Below are 22,882 nucleotides of genomic sequence, written 5' to 3'. Positions count from 1 at the left end.
GAAGGGACGCTTGTGCCAAGTCACAAGAAAGCACAAAGATATGTTAACATGATCTTTTATTGGTGATTGAAGCCTGCCAAAGCACTACACACCATCCATCCTCAGCAAAGTCCAGTGTATACACCAGTAAACACTGGATACTCCAGCAACTTAGATGCAATCATTTCCCATTAATTTCTCTAAACAAGGCTGTGATTCTAAAACCTTTGCACATCCTACAACTTGCAGAATCACCTCACACTAAACAAGCCTCTCAGCTGGTCTCTTAGACACGCTCCCCCAGTATCAATCATTTGGATTCAATCTTTTCGAACTGGAGCATCTTAATATTTTAAGCCATGTCTAGGTAGCTTGAGAATGACTCAGGAAGCAAGATCACCTCATCATATAATATAGCTTCAGCCCTTTACCACCACTTCTTAACTGCTGTCAAGATCCCACAACCTTCATGTCCGTGACCCCACAATGGTCGTGGATCAGTGCGGGAGACGCTGACCTCCAATCTCCAGTACTCCATCCAAACTGTTCCCCAAAGCAACAGAGCTGAAGACCATGCCTAAGACCAAAAATTTAGGAGAGACTGTTCTGCAAGTCAATCACTGGAGAGAGAATCAAAAAAATAATTTTCTGCCATGCTTAGGAATTCAGAATTCTTGTCCATTCTCCAAAACACAGCAAAGACAGAACATAGGTATATTGGTAAGTCTTTTCTATCCTTCCCTCTTTATAGTTTTATTATTTCCTTGATCCTTTTAGTAGTGATCATCTCTGAGTTTAAATACCCAGATACTATTCTTGGCATTGGCTTTTTATCCCACATAATCTCCTTATTCTTCATTTTCCCCTGAATTTCAGTAAGTAATTTTTTCAACAAGTGTTTACCGAGAACCTACTTGACAGAAGATGCTTGGCTGGACTTACTGGGTGGTACTCTCCAGAGAAAAGTTTCCAGGTTTTCTGTCTACAAATAATCCCTGAGAAAATGACACGAAGACAATAAAGTGCAGTGAAATCTGCTTGCAGAAAAGCATAAGGAGCAGAAATGAATTATGAACAACTGCAAAAAGGAATAAACTAGTCAAAGCACTAAAATTTAATGAGATCATTTTTAAAGTAGGTGAAATTGAAGAGAAGGTACATATAACATTATTATAGATTTAAAATCATGTATATTCTTCTCCATAAAACTTCTCAAATGCAGTCAGAAAACACACGTACCAAACCAAGCAATTATAAATCCTCTGAAGCATATAACTGTGATTAGCTGCTACCCTCGGCAATATAAAAATACTTTCACCACAATTACATTCCAGCCTGTAATGTAATTCAAAACAAACAAGTCAGAGACATTGCTCAAATGGCAGAACCAACAAATACAGATGCTTTGCATCAAGGAAATGAATCCACTGAAGAAATGCAACTGAGGAGCTAGGCTTCTGGTGGAACGGCGAGGCCCCCTTCTGGGCAGACGCGGAGCATCCCAGCAAGGCTCTGCAAAGCTTCAGTTCATCAGAGGCCACCCTTCAGTCAGGGAGCCTGAATATCTGGAACTTCCTGCTGCGGATACCCTTTCCAGGGTGGTGTGCACACTTTAACATTTTAAATTCTAAATCTGGAGTTTTATAAAAAGAAATAACTGTTTAATTTCAGATTAAACTAATCATTCAATTCTGCAACCAGCATTCCCACCGCCAAATGGCACACCCATCTCTACCCAGTTCTTTGCCTTTTTGCCATGACTCTTATCACCCTCTAACGTACTTTGGAATCTGCTGGGTTCACTGTCTGTCTCCTCCTGCTAGAAAAGGAGCTCCATGAGGGCAGAACTCTTTGTTTTGCTCATTGATTCAGTAAATAAACGGAGCCCAGCACAATACAGCTGCTCAGTAACAGAGAAGGAATTGTTCCATTTATGCGCTTTTATTTTTAAGACTGTTCATCTTCAAAGAAGGCATAAATAAGGTTTCATGATAGCAAGTGCTGTAATTTTAAAATGATACTTAAGCACTTGTTTTAAAAGTATGTATTTTCCCTAAATGCTTTATAAAAGCAAAAATCTGTTCTAAGGACCACATAATCATGGTCTATATGCATACGATTCAGATACAATTTCCAAGGCAGTCACGGGCCCCCCTGGGAGAACATAGTGGCTGCAAAGAATGAAGAGTCTGAGTCTGAAAGGCCAGGTCTGGAGCAGGTGTCCGCAGGGTGGCACGCTCCAGGCCAGACACGTCAGGTAACCGAGTCTGGGCACATCCTCTGAAAGTCAGCACTTCCCTGGACTGAGCATAATTATTTTGGCAGGAAGAGCATGTACTGCTTACTAATTTACAAAACCTCAATCTTTACTACTTTTTCCCCTTCCTAAAATGTTCTTCCAGCTTGTGGAAAAGCTGAGTCGTTTACAACTGTTGGACTTTTTTAAAAGTGCTAATTTGTTCCCTTAGCAAAGCAAATGATAAGACACGATTTTCCCACGGGTCAAGGGCAATATAGAAATATATGATTTAACGATGTCAAGAGCTTTCAGTCCAAGACTGTCGTCCGGGGGCATGAGCCTTTCGTTAGAGCAAGTTTAGGACTTCTGACATTCCTTTTTCCGAACCTTTGATTTTGGTGCTGGGAAAAGAACAGAAAAGAGAAAGAGAAAGTGAAGAGGCAGTCCCATGCAGACTCTCTTCATACTGGTTTGTTGTAAGTGAAGGACGTTATATACAGTAGGGGAAAACTCACCATTTGGATTTTCTTGTTTGTAGAAGGTCTTTAACATTTCCACTGCTTCCTCAGCCCGATAGCCAGGAATGCACTGATGAAATGAGAAAGTTGAGAATGAACGTAGGGCTGTGAAAATGCATTGTATCCATAAAAACAGCAATATATACATAATTATGTAAACACGTTTCAGATAACGTTAATACATCTCGTGGGCATTAGTAACATGGGTAAGTATATTTCCAAAAACATAAGGCGTACAGCCTCAATTAAACCTCACTCTCAATCAACTAATTATTATTTCTCAATCAACTACTACATGATCATAGCACAACTTACTAGCTATGTGATCTTGGGCAAGACAAGCTTTCTATGCCTCAGTTCCCTCATAGGTAAGATAAAGATAATTCTAGCAATCAACCCCTAAGGATTTTCTTTATATCAAATGAGATTAAGTAAAATAACCCCTGATAAATACCTAGCATATCACAGATGCTCATTAAGCATTAAGCTATTTTTATCTGCTGTTATTTACTGGTGGTGCATTAAGTGTCTGATTCTGTAGAGCTAGGGTTGGCAGTCCACAGCTAAAAATGGTCAGTTAAGAATGATTTTTATATTTTTAAAGGGTTAAAAAAAAAGAATACATGGTAGAGACATAAGTGGCTCACAAAGTCTAAAATATTTACTATCAGGCTCTTTACAGAAAACATCAGTCGATCCTTACTACAGAGGATTTTCTTGAAGCATTCAGTTTGTTCTGTCTTTGGTATATAACTCAAGAGGAGATCAACACGTTAAAGAATAATTGTGATAACGGTAAGGAAATGAAACTTAAACTTGCCTTAACGATAGAGAATATGTAAGGAGACTGAGCAGATCATTTCAGGGAAAGAGTAGGTATAAGTAAGTCGTGTGTGAGACCAGCTGACGGAGGTGGCAGTGACTATTAAGGGTGTATAAGCAAAGAAAGAAAAGCAATAAAACGAAGTCAAAATATACAGGGCTTTGCAGGCTTGTCACGGGAGTTTGGACAACGCTGAGCCCTTTGGAAGTGCGTGAAGTGATGTCATGAATGGCGATTCCAGGGAATCTTCCATCCAGAAGCAGTACCCAGGAGAAAACGGAGCCAGCGCAGGGCCCGGGAGCGTAGTCCACGCTCCCGGTGAGCCTCCCTTTCTCCTGTGCCTTCAGTCGGCTCTTTCCTGGGCCTGTAAAGCCCACATTAAACATCTCCATCAAAACAAATAACCTACGAGTTCAACGTTTTTGGATTCCACGTGTAAGTTAGGTCATACAGCATTTGTCTTTCTCTGTTTGACTTATCTCCCTTCCTATAATACCCTCGAGGCCCAACCATGTTGTTGAAAATAGCAGATTTCCTTCTTTTTTGTGGCTGAATAATATTCATATGGATAAGACAATACATATTTTTTCTTTGGAAGCAGAGAGTAGAACAGTGATTGCCAGAGGCGGAGGGGGTGGGGCAAATGGGGAGACTCTGGTCAAAGGGCACAAACTTTCAGTTATAAAAGGAGTTAAGTTCCAGGGACACAGGAACAGCATGGTGACTACAGTTAACAATACTGTATTGTCTACTTGGAGGTTGCTATGAGAGTGGAGCGTAAATGTTCTCACGATAACGTAACAACAAAATGGTAATTATGTACAGTGAAGGATGTGTTAACTAACATTGTGGTAAACATTTCACAATATATACCAGTATCAAATCATCACATTATACACTTAAAGCTTACACAGTGTTATATGTCAATTATATCTCAATAAAGCTGGCGGAAAAAAAACCCCAATAACCTTCCTTCTACCCTGCCCCCCAGGTGAGCTTCCAGCCTGATCCTGGGAACATTCCAGAATCGTGGCCATTACTTTTTCAGCTCTCAGTTCCTCCTCGACCTCATCCTCCCTGGCTTGTGCTCCCAGAACTCCACTGAAACTGCCCTGAGATGCCCCAAGAGCCCCTAGTGACAAAACACTGCTCTTTTCACCCTCAACTCTGCAGTCGTGGCAACCACTGACCATACTTGCTTCTTTTTAGAACTCTCTCCTCCCTTGGCGTCTCAGGACTTCATCTTCCAACCGTCATCGGTCAGTCCCTCTCTCTTTCTGCTGTGTTCACTGTTTCTGTCCCCGGGGCTCTCCTCTCGCTGCTCAGTAGTCACTTGGGAGCTCTATAAAACAATACCCCTGTTCCCCCTCCCCCCAAGGCTTCTGATTCTGTCTGTCAGGGGTGGGGACCGAGCACAGGCACGCCTCAAAGCTTTCCAGGTGGTTCTAATGTGCAAGTCAGGGGCCAGACCCACTGAGTTACAGGTGGAGAAGGAAACTGGAGCCCTCTAAGATACCAAGATAATCTTTTCAAGCATCTATTATAGCTACAAATTTGTGGCTTTAATAAAAGGCACGTATTCTTATTAAAATATATTTTTTAAAGGGAGCAGGTAGGTATTATAATCCCCATCTTCTTTGAAAAGAATAGTTCTGTGGGTCTCTATGAATTTTAATGCTGCTTATAATACAGTATTTTAAAAGTCTATAGTTCTGCAATACAAAACCAGCATCCCACCTCCCATAAACCCCCCCACACCCAGCCCAGCCACATAAAAGGGAAAAACAGTATCTAGAAGGTGGGGTAGCAATGGTTTCTTTAGAATCTCAATATACTCTGAAAAAACATAATTTAACATCAAGCCTGGAGATGTGGCTTCAAACTGTGGCCATTTATTTTGATGGAGCCAATCTGGCCAGGTCGACACGCTGCAAATGAACTTATCTTTTGGTTCAGCCAGATTAATTCTGTGCAGGGATGTGCAGGAAAGGACTGTCTTTGTGCACTCAACGTCTCTGGCATGTTGGAGAGGAAAGTTCCACCCATGTCTGATATTCAAGGGCTCATCTTTGTTCTGCCCAGAATCTTTGAGAAACTCTTTAGACATTTCTCATATATGAAGTACAGAGTTAGCAATTCACTGGCGAGGAGTTAGGTAAGCAAAATCTGAGCCACTAACAGAAGTGTCAGGAAAAAATCACTTTACATTTTTTAATGATCAAGCTAATCATGTTGCTTACTCTCCATCATTCTAATACAATTTCTTTTCTGACGTGATGCTAAAAGCCATCTATTTTCAAAAGTACAGGAGTTGTTAGGAGAGCCAATGTTCAGCTGGGAAAACTCAAAATAGAATGTTTTTCAAAACGTATACTCAGTGGATTCAGCCCAATTTAGCCCTTCACAGGTACTTAATATTCTCCTAAGAGTATCTGAGGTCTCTGAAGTTAACTGCCCATTATGTCCAGAGTTTGTTAAGTACTCTTCTTCTCAAAGCTTGATACTTTAAGGATTAACCTTACATCTTGGTGAGAAAAGCAATGAAACCAGTTTATGGAAACTGGTATTTGTCCACAAACCGAACTCTGACATGTAAATTCCTACCGCTCATAGCCTTAAACATAAGAACTTTGGGAGAAGTGGTGAGGTTAAAGGGGAAGTAGAATTTCTAAGTGGATTCTTGGGTTTGGGGTAAATTTCAACATTAAAATGGTAGGGGAAAGAAAAATAATGAAAACACAGGGATTGATTGCTAGTCACCAAAAATAACACAGGGCGATCAAGCAAAATGACTGACTTTGTGCAAAAATACTGTGTGTTCACTGTCATCGCATCTACTGTCGCTGGCACGGGCTGAGCTTCACACAAGCTTGGGGCAGCATGCAGCCGGGAACACGCGTGGAGGGAGAACGCCCACCCCGGAAGTGTCCTCAAACACGGCGGAAGGTGAAGCAACCATCAGAAGAAACCTCGGAAGGCTGGGGACTCCCCGTCTGGAGGGATCCTGTTAATTCAGAGAGCGAGGCACTCACCTGGAAACGACCGCCTATCTTACACTGGGTATCAGTGAACTCGACCAGAGGTCCCGAGAGCCCATCTGGTTCCAGCGTGGCTTCCTGGTTTACTGACCACACGCTGACTACGTGCAAGCCCACGATGGGACCAACGTAATGAGAAAGAAAGAAAAGGCATCACGGTTCATGTTACCCGAAACGGCCTCCCAGTATTTGGTAAATCAGCAGAGGCAATGTCTAGCACAGAGCCACAGCCACCGAATCGTTCATTCTGACAGCCGTAGACAACCAGCGGGATTTCTGAGAAAGAGTTAAGGTCCTGCAGGGAATGTGAGGTTCAAGTGTATATCGTGACCAAAGTAGGGTGGGTTTATACCAGTCATCCTGGAGAGGAAAGCTCACGCCACTCTTAAAAACAATTACATTTGCGCTTAGTTTTAAAAGTCACACAGTCCAGGGGAGGGAGGGTGTAGCTCAGTGGTGGAGCCTGTGCTTAGTATGCACGAGGTCCTGGGTTCAATCCCCAGCAGCTCCATTAAAAAAATAAATAAGTAAATAAACCTAATTACTTACCTCCCCTCCAAAAAAAGTCATATAATCCAGTTACACAAAAGAAAGAGGTTTAGAGGATTTAGACATTATGTCTCACAACTGCAAATGGAATAGAAACTGAACGAGCAGTTGCTAAATGTCCACAGTGTGGTGCTCTCTCTGGTCTTCCCTAAATCACTTTTTTTTTAAATCATTAGAGAATTGGAGCCAGAAAGGAGGCAAAAATTTAGTCCAGGGATTTTTACCTCTTAAAAAAAGATTTTCCCTTGTTCTCTCTTCAAATAAAATATAACCTGTGGCCCAGCATAAACCAGACTAAAGCGGAGCCACTCTCTAAGGCGGGACGGGCAGAGTTTACCAAGTGGGAATTGAGGACTTGATCATACTCAAAACCCTCTATTATTTTTAAAGTGATGAAATGATTCACACATACAGAGCAAAATAAGTACATAAAAATATGCAGGTATGGAAGCGAGTCGTTGAATTACCAAATAATTTTTTAAAAGATTTGTAGAGGCTAACCTGCTGTGCTCAGTTTTTGTGTCACTCTGTGAAAGACACAAGTCAAAGTGCTGTAATTTATCAGTTTCCCATTCATTTACAATTATAATATCATAAATGATTTGTTTTTTACTTTGTATTTACTTATGACTTAAAATTTTTCATACATCCTATGTAATAGGTATTCATGGCAAAAAAAAAAAAAACCCCAATAAAAACATATAAACAGAGAAAGAAAATTTTTAAATCACCTATGATCACTTATCCAAAGCAAAACAGGTGTGTATCCTTTAGATCTTTTCCTATGCACACTGCTTTACAATCAACTTTAATTTCTGGTTTATCTTTACATGACAGTTTAAGTCAATTCTAAGCTTTTTCTTGCTCTAGGATATTTAATAGTTATATGTTTATGGATATTAACAAAGAGGTAATTTTATTATTCAAAAATCTTCCCTAAAAATTTTCTGGCCAAGAGGTACTGTATTTTATAACATGTACCTCCTATCATTTGTTTCATAAATCTCTGTTTTCACATAGTAGAAATAGGTTACGTGTCTGGCCATTTTCGAGTTCACAGGAAGAGTACAAGACATTAACCCACGAAGTCCAAGGATACTGATCAGGCGGAGGGCAGCTGCACACATGATACACGGCTCCACGGTGACGTACAACACAGTGTGCTCAAACACTTCGGAAGAGTTCTTGCCACTGTGACGACACCAATCTAGGGCCTGGTCGATGGCCACCATTTCTGCATGTCGAGTCGCCTGAAAAGAGAGGTGCTTGCACTGACCCTATTTGCTACATGTAACTGTATTTCACAAATATTCAAAAATAAATACAGGGGAGAGGGTATAGCTCAAGTGGTAGAGTGCATGCTTAGCATGCACAGTGTCCCGGGTTCAATCCGCAGAACTTCCTCTAAAAATAAATAAACCTAACTACCTCCCCCATCACCAAAATAAAATCATGTAAATAATATAATAATAAATAAAATATTCTTTTAAAAAATATGAAAAATGAGCCTACTGTTTCTGCCAACGTTTAAGCAAACAAAGGTTTCAGGACACCCTTAGCAGTTGACAATGTTATTTCCCACTTCAAGTACCTTGCCAACAAGAGATACCTAATCTGAGATGCCACACGAATTATGCGGTATTTTTAGTTAAGTACCTAAGGTACTTTAGGAAACACTCTTTCAATTAAAATGCCATAGAGAGATAAGTCTCAAAAAAAAAAAAAAAAGATGTGTCTATGGTTTCTGAATTTTTAAGAGGAAGCTTAAAATTTTCAGAAGCATGTGCTCCAGTTTCAAATATGTTTTCAAGGCTGTCACTGACCTCACTCTAAGCAAATCTATATTTAGAATGTCATCAAGGGAATGTCATCACTTAGACTTTCTTTGGGATGAGATTTTACGTACTGGCAGACTCTAGAGAGAAGCAGAGATTCGGTTTCAGTCTCAGATACCTCCTGGGAATAGTAGAGTACAGGGGAAATCACACAGCATTTGGAATCAACCCCACTTCAATCTAAATCCTGACTGTGACATTCCTAATCATATGGCCTTGGGCAAGGTACACAGCTTCTCTAAGCCTTGGTCTCCCCATTAAGTAAAACAGGGTATACTGGTAGCCACATCTCATAAAGTGACCTGAATTACATGAACCACAGTGCCACATAATGCTATATATGTGCTCCACTATGTGATAATTACTTGTAACACTCATGATAATCACATTTATCAACAAACTTACACCAAGTGTCAACTAGGTACAAGCCACTGTGCTAAACTCTTTCTTTTTTTAAGGTTTTTTTTGGGGGGGGGGGGGTGCGTGTTGGAGGTAACTAGGTTTATTGATTTAATTATTTTTAATGGAGGTACTGGGGATTGAACCCAGGGCCTCATGCATGTTAGGCATGTGCTCTACCACTTGAGCTATACCCTCTCCCTGTGCTAAACTCTTTCTGGGATAAAAAGTCTCTGTCCTCCACAAGCATAAAATTTGGTGGGGCAAACAGAAAGGTGTTCATTTACCTGTGACATAGGGCAGGGTGTGCAAGGTGCTGGCACAGTGGCTAGTTTCCCCAAAGTGGATGCTTTTTAAAAATCAGATTCAGAATTACTGAATCAAATCTTTCCACAGTTCTCAATAAATAATTGTTGGCCTAAATCATCTCAATCAACTCTGTCTTTTACTTGCTGAAGAACCAGAAGCTAAGCTAAATTAGGAGGTACTAAAGACACACAGCTGGGAGAGGTGATGGTGGTGGTCACGGGGGTGATGGTATCAGAGCCAGAAGTAGGACTCAGGCCTCCTTATATTGGGTTAAGAGTCTTCCCATACTGTGATTCTAGGGTAATCTATAGAATGCAGAATAGTAAAAATAATGCAGGTTAATTTCAAGGTATGGAAGAAACCCAGGTCACTGGGGGTTTAGGTGGACGTTGACAGGACATTCAGTGTTCTCATGTTAAAAAACATTGTACTGAACCACAAAATACAAATAAGGAGATAAGACAATTATTTAAATTACAGAATTCCACTCCCAAATCAGTATCTGTTTATCCACTAATCACTGCATGATGGTTCATTACTTATCTCACAGGCATTTTGATATCCACATAACAATCGCTTTGTGAATTTGGGTCCCTACTTTGCTTGTGCACTACATCTCAGTTTTGTCTCTGATAGATGTAATGAACTTAAAAGTCCTCTTAGCCCCAGTACCAGCACCAGCATGTTTCCTGGCTCCCAAGCAAGATCAAAGTCCATCCAAGTGGTGCTACAGTTCTAAGCTATCCTTGAGTCCACCTAGCACTTCTTATAATCCTAAAACTTGATACTTCATTTATACTTAGTGTGTCACAGTGCTGTGTGATACCATGTTCAGGAGGTGTTACCTTGATTTATGAACTTCTCAACCTAACCACCATAAAAATCACACGAACTGTTAAAGTGTACGTGGAGGTACAAAGACAGCCGGTGGTGGAGACTGTGTTTCACTGAATCATATGATACAGGAACAGCTTCCTTGGTACAGTCCTTTTATACCTCCAAAGTTATCAACTGAGGGTGATCTTTTTAATTTGCTAGAAGGAGCACATTATTTAAAGGCACTAAGGAATATGATATGCATTAAATTGATGTGTTTTGTAAAGTAGAACGTTCATACATTGGATTTGCTTAAGATGGAGATAAACTCCTTTCTCCCATATGGACACTCTGATGTGATAAAATCCCCTCTTGGGTTCCACTTAAATGTTAAGGTAAAATTCTATAAAACAGAAAATCAGACCTGAAGAATTTATTGCTTCATTAAATTTTTCTGTATTACCCAAATTTTTAAAAATCAACATGTATCACTTCTATAATCAGGAAAAAAAGGCATTCAAAAAAAAGATGCTTAGGGTAACTATCTTTCCATTGATACTTATGGGACTCTACAGAGACCCCTCTTCTCGCCAACTATGATAAACTCCTTCCATGCCCACCATCACTGCCACATGTTTGCAATTATACTGTTCGACTCACGTACATTTTTGGTTTGGTTAACTTCATTTCTTCCCTTCCCCACAACTTCATTGTTGAAGACCATAAGGCAACCAACAGGAACTTCGATATTTTCTAGGGCTTCTCTGGCCTGAAAGGCAAAGTGGAAAATCTAAGATGCAATGTTCAATACTTGAAAAGATGACAGGAAAGAAAGAGATGCAGCCTTAGTAGCGTCCACAGATAAAAACACCGGAGCAAAGAAATGCGGCTCAGCCTTCCCTTTCTCAGACACACTCCGGCATCAGTGCCTTTGTTTTCTGCTGTGTCCATATTAAAGGAGACTCAAGAACAAATCCCCTTCACAGGTCCCGAATCCCCTGATTTTTTTCTTCTCATCAGAAGCAGCAGTGACCAAAAGACTGCTCTTGGCTTTTGTTCTTAAATTGCTGGTGTCTATGCACTTTTTCGGAAATAGTATATACATTTGCAAAGAGGTAGAAGAATAAATAACATTTATAAATACTTCATTAAAATTCTTCCCTCACTGAAATTCTTCTTGCTTAATTTTTGGTTTTTTTAAAAATAACAGAAAATATCCTCTAGAGTTCCAATAGCATAAAGATGACCAGACTAGATCTCTCCCTGTGCCCACAATTTCTGCTTTAAGTGGGACAACAAAAGTTCCCAAGACGAAAATGGCACAACCACTTTGGAAAACAATTGGGAAGTTTCTCTAAGAAGTAAACATACATACAGCCTATTCTACTCCTAAATATTTACTTATGAGAAGGGAATATTACATCCACCAAAAAAAAAAAAAAAAAACTTGTAAAAGAATGTTCATGATAGCTTGATTCACAATAGCCAAAATCTGGACACGGCACAGGTGTCCATCAACAAAGCAATGGACCATCAAGTCGTGCCACATTCACACAGTGGAATACTACTCCACAATAAAAAGAAACAAACAGCAGATACACACACCACCACAGGTGAATCTCAGACACCTAGGTAAAAGAAGTCACACACACACACACAAACACACACACACACACACACACACACACACACACACACGACGACGACGACGACGACGACGACTCCTTTCACTTGATGAGCTAGAACAGACTAAACCAAACCACAATGATAGAAATCGAGGCAGTGGTTGCTTCATGAAAGAGGACATGTAGATTGATCAGAAAGGGACACAAGGAAATTTTCTGAGGTGGTGACAACTTTACCTTGATAGGGATGTGAGTGACGTCACTGAAAACTGAATAAACGATACATTTAAGACCTGTCCATTTCACTGTATGTAAAGTACACCTCAACTGAAAAACACAACTGAGGAAGATAAGTTTAGGAACAAGTCCCCCACCACCATCCCGGGGACAGCACACCAGGGATTGCATTCGCAAAGTCTCCCCTCCACCCCCCGCTGTCCAGCTGTCTTCCAGCCTTAGGGCTGAGTGAATCCCCGCAGCTCGGGGGCCCAGGCCAGCCAGAGGATACTTCTTCAGGAGGAGAGCAGAACAGGCGGGTTATCTCTGGGATGCCCTGATACTGCAGGTGAGAGGGAATTTTAAAAGGGCACAGCCCTTGGACTAGTATATCATCATTTCCACCTCACTGCAGTTAAAAGAACCCAAGTACAGCTGTTTCTAGAAAGGCACAGAATTTCCTGCTTTGGCAGGCCGAAGATAACCTGGGAAGACTAGATCCCCATTTAAGCGTAGGTATTCACACACACCATAGGGCACAGAGTGCAAAGTTGAAGGCGATGCTGAAAGCAAGTGTGTTCTGTCTCCTGCACTGGCCTCTTACTCCCAGCTACACCATTGATAGTAGCAGTAACTTCCTGTCATAATGGTCACATGGGTTCCTCCGCTGCTTCAAGCATGCTCATTCGCCAACAGCAGTGAAAGGAGAGGCACGTAGTGGGAGCACATTGTACTTCTTCCCCCGCCCCGGGCGCGCTGGGATAGAGCCGGGGCGTGGGGAGATGCAAGGAGACAGTATCTGAAGCAATAAGACTGCAGTCTTCAGAACCGTGTCATGAGTTACCCACAGGCTAGTTCTGTCCCAGTTCTGTAAAACTGGTTAAAGCATACCCAGTTTATGCAAAATCTGAAAGACTGAAGATCCAAGGTTTGGTGAATATAGACAAATAAATATACAAATGTACCAAAGGCTCCTAGAGAAAGGAGAGCCAGGAGCAGGACTGACAGCCGGGGAGGGTGGGGATGGCCAGTAACAGTGCAGTTAGGGCAGGCGTCACACAGAGAATGAAATCTAAAATCAGCTTAGGATTACATAACCCCAGGTGAGTTTAGGATTACATAACCCCAGGTGCACAAGAGAGACAAATCATTTATTCGTTCTACAGATATCTATTGAGAATCTTGAGATAGGAGAGTTATCCTGGATTATTTAGATGGCCCTAAATGCAATCACCAGTCATGAGAGAAGCAGAGAGATGTGACACAGAAAGCAGAAAGCAATGTGACGACGGAAGCATAGAGATCTGAAGATGCTGTGCTGTTGGCCTAGGAAGGGGCCATGAAGCAAGCAAGGAATGTCACTCTAGAAGCTGGAAAAGGCAAGGAAACATGTTGTCCTCTAGAGCCTCCAGGCACACACAGCCCTGCTGAAACACTGGTTTTGGCCCAGTGAAACTGACTGTGGACTCCTGGCCTCTAGAACCACAGGAGAATAAACTTGTGTTGTTTTAAGCACCAAGTGTGTGGTAATTTTTTTTACAGAAGCCATAGGACACTAACATACCCTGTTAAGAGGAAGAAAAGATGAGCTAAAACTGAAAGAAAATATTTGCAAACCACATATCCAACAAAGGTCTAGATCTAGACTCAATAAAGAATGTTCAAAATTCAAAGGTTAAAAAAAAAAATCCCGATAGAAAGTGAGCAAAATATGTCAACAGACATTTCACCGAAGACGGCATACAGATGGCAAATAAGTACATGAAAAGATGCTGACATCATTAGCCATTAGGGGATGCAAATCAAAACCACAATGAGATATGACTACACACTTACCAGAATGGCTATCAAAAAGTAATGACACCAATGCCGGCAAGGCAGAGAAACAGGATCACTTATGTACCACCAGTAGGAGTGCAAAAATGGTACAGCCAACCAGGAAAATTGTTTGGCAGTTTCTTAAAAAGCTAAACATGCACTAAACATATGACCCAACAATTGTACTCCTGGGCATCTATTTATCCAGGGAAATGAAAACTTATGTCCACACAATATGTAGTTTCATACAGAGACATGAGCGTTCATAGGAGTTTTATTCATAACAGCCCCAAACTGGAAATGACCCAAGTGTCCTTCAAGGGATGACTGGTTAAACAAAGTGTGCTACATCCGTCCACGGAAAACTACACAGCAGTAGAAAGGAATGAACTATTAATTGACCCAACAACTTGGATGGCTTTCAAGGAAATTATGTTGAATTAAAAAAAAAAAACCCTACTGTATAGCACAGGGAACTGTATTCAGTTTCTTATAATAAGCTACAATGGAAAAGAATCTGAATATATATATGTAACTGAATTGCTCTGCTGTACACCTGACAGTAACATTGTAAATCAACTACACTTGAATAAAAATAAAATAATAATAATAAAAAAAAACAATCCCAGAAGGTGACACATTCGTGTGTACAATAGTCCTGAATGACAAAGCCACAGGTATGGAAGACACATTAGTGACTGTCAGGGTTTAGGGTTTAGGAGGGATGGTGGCTGCGAAGGGGTAGCACGAGGGAGGTTTGTGGTGATGGAGCGGTTCTGGTGGTGATTAGACAAAACTAAACATGTGACAAAATGGCACAGAACCACAAGCACAGACACAAGCACATGCACACACAGGTGCACAGAAATCTGATGACATCTGAACAAGCTCTGCAGATTGGGTCAATATCACATTCCTGGCTGTGACAGTGTAGTTATGTAAGGTGTTACCATTGGAGGAAAGTGGGTGAAGGGTGCCTGGACCTTCCTTGTATACTCTGTGGCAACTTCCTGTGACTCCATAATTATTTCAAAATGACAAGTTAAAAAATAAGTAAATAAAAGTCGACTAAATGAGAAGGATCTTACTATGGCAATTAAGAAGAGATCCCTAGTGAAACAGGAGGAAAATCAGGAGTATCTGGTGTTACTGAAGACCCGGGAAAAAAACTCAGCCGAGAAAGAAGGGTCAGTGGTGCAGACACAGTTTGGGTGGAATTGAGGAAAGCAAAACCAGGGGCCTGAAAAGCAGCTTATCTACAGGTGACGTTTCTAGTTCTAACTATCGCGACAGTCTATTATGTCTATATCCCAAGTGTTCTGATTCTGAGCTTGCAAATCAGAGCTTACAACTTTTTGAAAAACTTAACCATGATCCAGGACTATTTTAAGCACTTTTAAGTGTTGATTCATTTCATTTTTAACCCTATAAGATTGGTTCCATGATCTTCCCCATTTTACAGATGAGGAGACTGAGCCATGGGGAGGTTATAGAATTAGCCAATATGAGAGGCTGGGACTAGGGCCCAGGCAGCCTGGCTCCATTTACTCACTTGTTCAACAAATCTTTGTGGAGCCCCTACCAGGTGTCAGGTCCCTGGCCTCTCCGCCACGGCTGTGCCTCTATTTTCTGCTCCAGTTCCCACTGCTCAGCTACTTTATCACTGTTTGGGTTCTTCGTAGGTCTAGTTCAAGGGACAAAAGGAGAGGGGACACTGAGCAAGAGAGTGAGACGGAAGAAAGTTTAAGACAAGAAAAACTGCAGGAGTAAACAGATGGGGAGCCATGTGACAAGGATTTTCTGTAAAATCATCTTCTAAAGAACCCTATGTGAGGCTGTGTTTCAAACATGCAGAAGAGAATGCAAGAGCAAAGGGAAAGGGAGTAGGTGGCAGGAAGAGTCCTGACTTGTTCGCCTGGAGGGCAGCAGGGGGCCACGCTGCACGGCCTGGCAGCCCCTCCAAGCAGGCCGCCAGCGGCCCCCACTGTGCCTCTCATTCTTTCCTCTGGATTTTCTTTTTTCCTTCCAGCAAATGCATCTCCATTTAACTCTATTTCCCACCCCTCAATATTATCTTACTACTTACCTAGGGTAACCTGTTTTTTGTGAAGCGCCTTCCACTGCTGTTCAAATTAGAGAAAATATGAGTGATGGGAGTTTTTTAAAAGGGAAAATAATGTTATTGATAAGGCATGGCCTCACCTGCCAAGCTGAGGCTGAGGGGGTGAGCAGTTGGAATGGGGAGTTAGGGAGCAAGTGGTGAGAATAACCCAAAACCCCATGGAAGTGAGTTTAGGTGAAATGCTTTCCAATTAAAAAAAAAAAAAAAGACGTGTGTTTACATGTATATAAAATATGTGTGTATATATGCACATATCAAATATGCATATTTGCTTTACTGCCAAGTTCAAAATAGATTTAATTAAACTGAAAAGGATTTTCGATCCATCCCATCTCATACTTTCCAACGCTCCCACCAACTCTTCTGTCAAGCCTGACCATTTCTTTAGGAATGCACAAGAGCTCAGGCAAGACGGGTCTGAAGTGTGTGCAGAGAGGTTTTTAACTACCTCATCTTTTGTGAGAAGGGCCGAGGCTCAGTTACTATTTAAAATGGCAACTTGGTCTTTCATAAATTAATAAATTATCAGCTTTCACAATTGAAGAATGAAATCTCTCTTGTTCCCAGCCCAAACACTTGTCTCTACTTTAAATGTCTTTTAATGTCATTTCTTTTGCTCTTTAAATGTCATTTCCTTCGCTCTAGGGGCCCACCGGTTACAGATAATGACAGCTCAAAGATGGACGACACTCTGTAGCTTCTCTAAAGCCATCACTCCTATGAACTACTTTCTAGTGACTGTGGTGGTAAAAGGAGGGGAGAGGGAGACAGACAGCAGTGTGCACAGACTTGATATATTTCCTTAAAAAGAGAACAAAATTAGGGGGAAAGACAATGTAGCCAGAACAGTTCTTAGGTAGAAAATAACAACACAGGAAAGATCAAACTGCACTACAGCTGTTACTGCTAATGACTCAGAAGCTCTCTTTTCCCCCTGACAACGTTAACTTCCTCATCCTGGCACTGAGATCCTTCCAACCACCAGCCAACTGAACCAGCCTAGCTTTTCATTAATCTTCCAGGTCCTTGGTTCTTAAACTTTTCGGAACCCCTTTGAGCATCTGATGAAAGTTATGGACTTTCCCACATGAAAAAAGTGCAAGCACATATTTTTATCTATAGTGTCAGGGTTTATAGATTCCCCTAAAACCTGGGCCCTGCTGAGGAAGCCCTGTTCTAGGCAGACAGTTGGATCACCTCCTAACCCAAGACCAAGTCCTCCATTTCTTTGTACTTGACCTTTCCTCTGCTTTGATCAACTTTTCTTTTCCTTTCCGCCCACCCACATGCCATTTTCCCATTTTAAAGTTAAGAAGGCATCCTATAATTTATCTCCACTGACTTGTTCAGGACTTGGTCACCTACTACCTGATAGCACTTTTTATCTGTCTCTTATTTTGGACCCTGGACTTGTTACCACTAACCTTTTCATTTGCACGTGGCTTAATTTAATCAATTAAACAGTATGGCTTGGGGAGGCAAGCCCTAGATCCAGGCATTAGTAAACGTGTTTTGCTCACCTTCTCAGCCTAGCACATGCCACAAGGCCTAACACACAGGAAACAATCATGCCACATTTGTTAAAACAGATGTGGCTGTGGTTCATTTCTTTTTGAATTTCCTTCAGAACTAGTACAACATTCTACTAATACTAGGCACCCAGAAAAGGAATACTATAATAGTATACAATTGATTTCTCTTAGAAAATTTGCAACTTTTCTCTCTCCCTGTCTCTCTAAGAATATAGTCTCAATTTTTCTATTTTCCTAAATATAAAGTAAGTGTGTTCAAGGCAGAAAACTTGGTAAAAAAAAATCCAAAATATGATCAGTTACTCTGTGACAGAAGTTTTTCAGGTTTTTCCTATGCCTGCCATGTACATATTTGTAGTTTTCTAAAAAGTCAAATAGATGTACACTATAGATATATAGTTCAGCGGTCTGTCTTTTTCATTTAGAAATATATTATAAAACTTTCCCATGTTGAGCAATATTTTTTCAGCACATGATTTTTTTTAAGATTACATAGTGCTCCTCTGCATGAATATTTATGATTCATTTCATTGATCCCCTCGTTTGACTAGCACATGTGGCTATTTTTCAAACTCTTCACTATTATAAATAAAGTGAAGACCTTCCCTTTAGCTTCAATATACAATATCTTGAATATTGCATATCTTCAGTATATAATATCTCCATCACTTCCTTGTAAATTATTCCTAGAAAGAGTTATAAAATACAAAGGGTTCTTGCATTGTGATGTTTTTAAATAAAACCAATAATAAAATTGGGTAAAGGACGGTATGTCTAGGCAATTCACAGAGAAAAAATCCAAATGTCTAATTAGGATGCTCAATACACAGTAGTCAGTGTGATGACAGGGAAAAGGCAGAGAGATCTAGTTCCATATATTTGAGAGCAATGAGCGTCCAAAAACAGCACAGCACAGGCGGGTGATAAAGACAAGTGGCTGGGCTCCAATCACAGCTCCATCCTTAGCAGCTCCCTGACTTTGGGAAGTTTACTTAACTCTAAGCCTCTATGTTTCCAACTGAAAAAGAGGACAATAATAAGACATATCTCATAGGGCAGGGCTACCGTGGGGCTTACCTATTACGGCCACTGTGAAACACTGTGCATAGCACTGTGTCTGGAACATGAGAGTGCAACACTGTTACTTATTCTTCTATTTGTTTCTAAACCTACACCCGCAGAATTACATGCTGTGATGATAAAACCAATAACCTTTATTACATGCTTAGTTCTCCAAAAGAAAACCATCATAAAAAATAGTGATTTTTACAAAACAATAATAAAATGTAGATAACCTTATATGAAGTTTAATAACTTTATCAAAAGCAACAAAAAAGCAACACAGATGTTACTTCTTATCTATAACACTGCCAAATATTAAAGAGTGATAATTCCAGGACTAGTGGGAACAGGGGTAGGACAGAAAATTCTTATATACCAGTGATAGAATTGTGACCATTTCAGACCAGTGTTACCCAACAGAACTTTCTGTAGTAATGGAAATGTCCTTTGATCTGCTGTCCAATATAGTAGCCACTGGTCATATGTGGCTACTGAGTATTTGAAATGTAGCTAATGTGACTGAGGAACTGAATATTTAATTTTATTTCATCTTAATTAATTTAAACTTAAATAGCCACATGTGCTAGTGACTACTGTATTGGGTAGCATGGTTCTAAAAGGCAATCTAAGAATGTCTAGGTGATTTTAAAATACATACTTTGCCCCATTTTTTGGTAATCTATTCCATAGCAATTAAAGTACTGTGGGATGGGGGTGAGAGGAAAATAAGCCAAAATAAGAAATATTTAATTCAAAAATAATTTTTAATTTAAATATATGTTTTTAAAGGTATTCCTAGTCATAAAGAGAATATATTATTCCATTTATTTAATAGTATGAAATATCAAAAAATAAAATTTTTAAAAACCCACCACAGAGTTTTAACATAAGAAAAAAGTATATATACCTGTTTACATATAGGCAGAGAGGTATGGGGAAGAATGTTTCTGAAGCGTTTAAAACATTATCTCTGATGGCAGGATTTTTAGGTAATTATTATTTAATTTGTTAAATCCCTTTTACAGTTTGAATTCCTTATGACTATGAACTATTTATATAATCAGAAAAAGAAAACATTATAATGTTTTCATTGGGGAAGAAAAACATAAAGGCATTCCTGGATCAAAGGATAAACTCAGTTTTAAGGCTTTTTCATATGAACCGCCCTCTGGAAAGGTTGCCCCAATTTCAGCAACCAACTAGCTAATTCCTCACATACACACCCTTACCAACAACAAGCATTATAAATTTTTTTCACTTTTGCCGACTTAGGTGAAAAGTTGTATCTCTTTTTAATTTGAACTTAATTACTAGTGAAACTGCACATTTGTTTACTTGCTAGCTATTTGTATTTCCTTTAGAAATGGCATGTTCCTATCCTTTGACTTTTTTTAACATTAGGACATACATCTTTTCTTATTCATTTGTAAAGTTTCTTTGTATATTAACGTTACCAAACCTGTCCTTTTATATATGTTGCAAATATTTTCCCCTCTTTGTCATATGCTGTGTTACCTTGTATCTTATCTTTTTAATATGTAGACTTTTTCAATATTCATATAACAAAATCTATCCATTTTCTTTTATGTCTTCTGCCTTTGCTAGTAAATTTTAAGGAGTCCATCTCCATTCCAATTCCTCCAGGCCTTCTCCCAGCGAATGCTAACATCAGGGCCAAACACTCCAGTTATTTGAATTGGCCCTATAAATGCATTACCTCTGTACAAAGGCTAGAAGGATGCTAGTATCCTCCCTATTACAGGTATACTGGACATTTCGCTTTCAAATTCCTCAGTACACGTTCATCAGAGATTAACTTGCTGCCTCCAGATATGGCACTAGCTATGCTTCTGGTCTAATCGTAAACTCTACTCAGAAGTACATAATACACTTTCAATTACCTCAACAGTTCTTTGAAGTAATTTAAGATCTGAAGTTTCTTTATGGTGAGGGAATGGTTGGACAAAGCCCAAGACTTATGACAAGCACTTTTCCCCCTTTGTTTAAGGCCTGGAAGAAGCATATACTATTGGCCAAAACAAAAAACAAAAAACAAAACAAAACAAAAAGTTCTAACTAAGAACCTCCTTGACTCTGTGTAGATAAACTAGGTAATCACACCCCTAGGGGTTTATAATCCACTTAAAGAGACAAAAATGGCAAGGCCAGAGAGATCCTTAGAAGCTACCTGGAGTTCAACCATCTCATTTTACACAGTAGGAAGTGATGCCCTAGGGGGATAAAGTGACTTGCCCAAGGTCATACCAAAAGGTAGTAAAAAGACTTAAATATTTAGTCCAGGCGCCTAGAGAATAGTGCTGAGGTGAGTGGGTGAAATGTTCCAATATATTAGGACCATAGATGCTTAAAGGAAAATAAAGACCCCAAATATGAAAGGATGGAAAGAGAACACATTTCTGATACACAAAATGGAAAAGCTCAATGACTGATTAAACTTAGCTGTTTCTGAAACCACTGTTGAGTCCTCCACGGCAGCATCTCTCAACATTTCATCTAAGCAAGCTCCACATAAACACTCTGAGAGCTCCTGAAGCAAATGAAAACAAATGGAACAGACCAAATTCTCAGCATTCTGGCATCCCCTGCCCTCAGCTCTCTCACCCATAGAAAGATATAAATGAAGCTTAATCTTCGATAGTTTAGCCTTCATGTGCATTTATTATCCTCACTACTTATTAAGAAGCTGTCTAGCATATAACATTATTAAAATAACTGGTGGGGGGAGGAGAGTGAGATTTTGATATCACATGAATACTCCTTGTCTCCAACATGGAGAATTTAGTAACATAAAAGGAGTTCAGGACAAACAAATCTTTATTACAAATTACATAATTTGTAAGGCATATGTGAACATTAATTAAAGTAGCAGATAGAAAGTTATGTACCCTGTAAGTTTAATGGAGAAAATAAATTTTGAAGTAGGCTTTAAAGAATGGGTCATGAAATAGAATCAGTGGGTCACGACCAGCATTTTTTCCAAAATGCAATAAAAGAGAAATACCAGGAAAACCGTACCTAAGAAGGTGAAGTTACTGTTCTATGAAACTTTTGTTTCAGTTATAGCGGTGTTTCCTGAGTTGTAACACAAAATAGAAATTTTTTTTTAAACTGTGAGTCACTTTCAGAAAAGTATGAAAAACAAGCTTAAAAGAACGTATATGCATATATGCGCATGTGCATGATTTATATACATATATGACAAACACACTTTTAGCTCTATTAAAGAGTTCCCTGGCACACATAATTATGCGTAAAGCTTGGATTATACACAAAACTGATTGGAGCCCTCCTTAATCAGGAGTCCTGAAGGGAGCAAGGGAAAGAAGTACAAAGACAAAAGGCAGTTAGGGTGGATGGATGAGTGAATGAATGGTAGAATCTGACTCTACAGGGACTTGTTTTTACACTGCTCTCTCCCAGAAACATCCTCAGCTTCCTCTCTTCTAGTGTATAGGTGCAAGGCGTCTAAATACAAAATGGTGTAACTTCGCGGACCTACGAGTGTGTCTACAGAAAAGAAGGGGACGCAGCACACACGTGCCATCAGCCCCTGAACTGGGATAAGTTTGGCGCACATTTCAAGCCAGTGAAAAATAAATAATTTCTGTATCTCCTTTCTTCCTTCCCCGGAGCCACTGTGAGAATGAGCCAAAGAGAATTTCAGGACAGTAAAGCCAGCTGTTTACCTAGAATGTGAGCGCCATCGAGATTATGGAAACGATTATGGAAACATTTATTCAAATACTCGGGTCGGGATGCGCCGGAGAAAGTTCCCACACTATGCATCCACCTCCTACCCCCTTACCATTTGCATGGCCTGCTCCATCCACTTTTCGGTCTCCTCGGCCGACACCGACCACGCACCGCCGGTAGCCGGCGTGGACCCGCGCTTGGCCTCCATGCTGCCCCCGGGCCGCCGCGCTCAGAGCCAGAGGCCGCGGCGCAGGAGCCCTGGCAGCGGAACGCGGCGGGTGCGGGCCG

At 40.3% G+C, this 22,882-nt stretch overlaps 1 protein-coding gene and 1 non-coding gene across 3 annotated transcripts; both read right to left on the bottom strand.

The window, feature by feature from the left end:
- Positions 1-1,078: 1,078 nt before the first annotated feature.
- Positions 1,079-22,849, bottom strand: ADAT2 (adenosine deaminase tRNA specific 2). Of its 2 annotated transcripts, XR_010381229.1 has the most exons (7): positions 22,707-22,849; positions 11,170-11,274; positions 8,246-8,396; positions 6,767-6,873; positions 6,357-6,563; positions 2,734-2,806; positions 2,579-2,619 (listed from the first exon to the last, which is right to left on the bottom strand). XR_010381229.1 is itself a non-coding variant. In XM_010983706.3 (6 exons), exons 1-6 carry the CDS (start codon positions 22,800-22,802, stop codon positions 2,576-2,578), a joined length of 576 nt encoding a protein of 191 aa, XP_010982008.1. In that variant the 5' UTR covers positions 22,803-22,849; the 3' UTR covers positions 1,079-2,575. The 2 variants fall into 2 exon arrangements, 1 of the variants encoding a protein (XP_010982008.1); XM_010983706.3 differs by lacking the exon at positions 6,357-6,563 and having other exon boundaries at positions 1,079-2,619.
- TRNAV-AAC (transfer RNA valine (anticodon AAC)) lies at positions 9,506-9,581 on the bottom strand. The gene has a single exon. It is a non-coding gene; the product is annotated as a tRNA-Val (tRNA).
- Positions 22,850-22,882: the final 33 nt, after the last annotated feature.

This window comes from Camelus dromedarius, chromosome 6 (assembly GCF_036321535.1).
Source record: "Camelus dromedarius isolate mCamDro1 chromosome 6, mCamDro1.pat, whole genome shotgun sequence".
NCBI classification, from domain to species: Eukaryota; Metazoa; Chordata; class Mammalia; order Artiodactyla; family Camelidae; genus Camelus; species Camelus dromedarius.
This window is presented reverse-complemented; position numbering and strand designations above follow the sequence as displayed.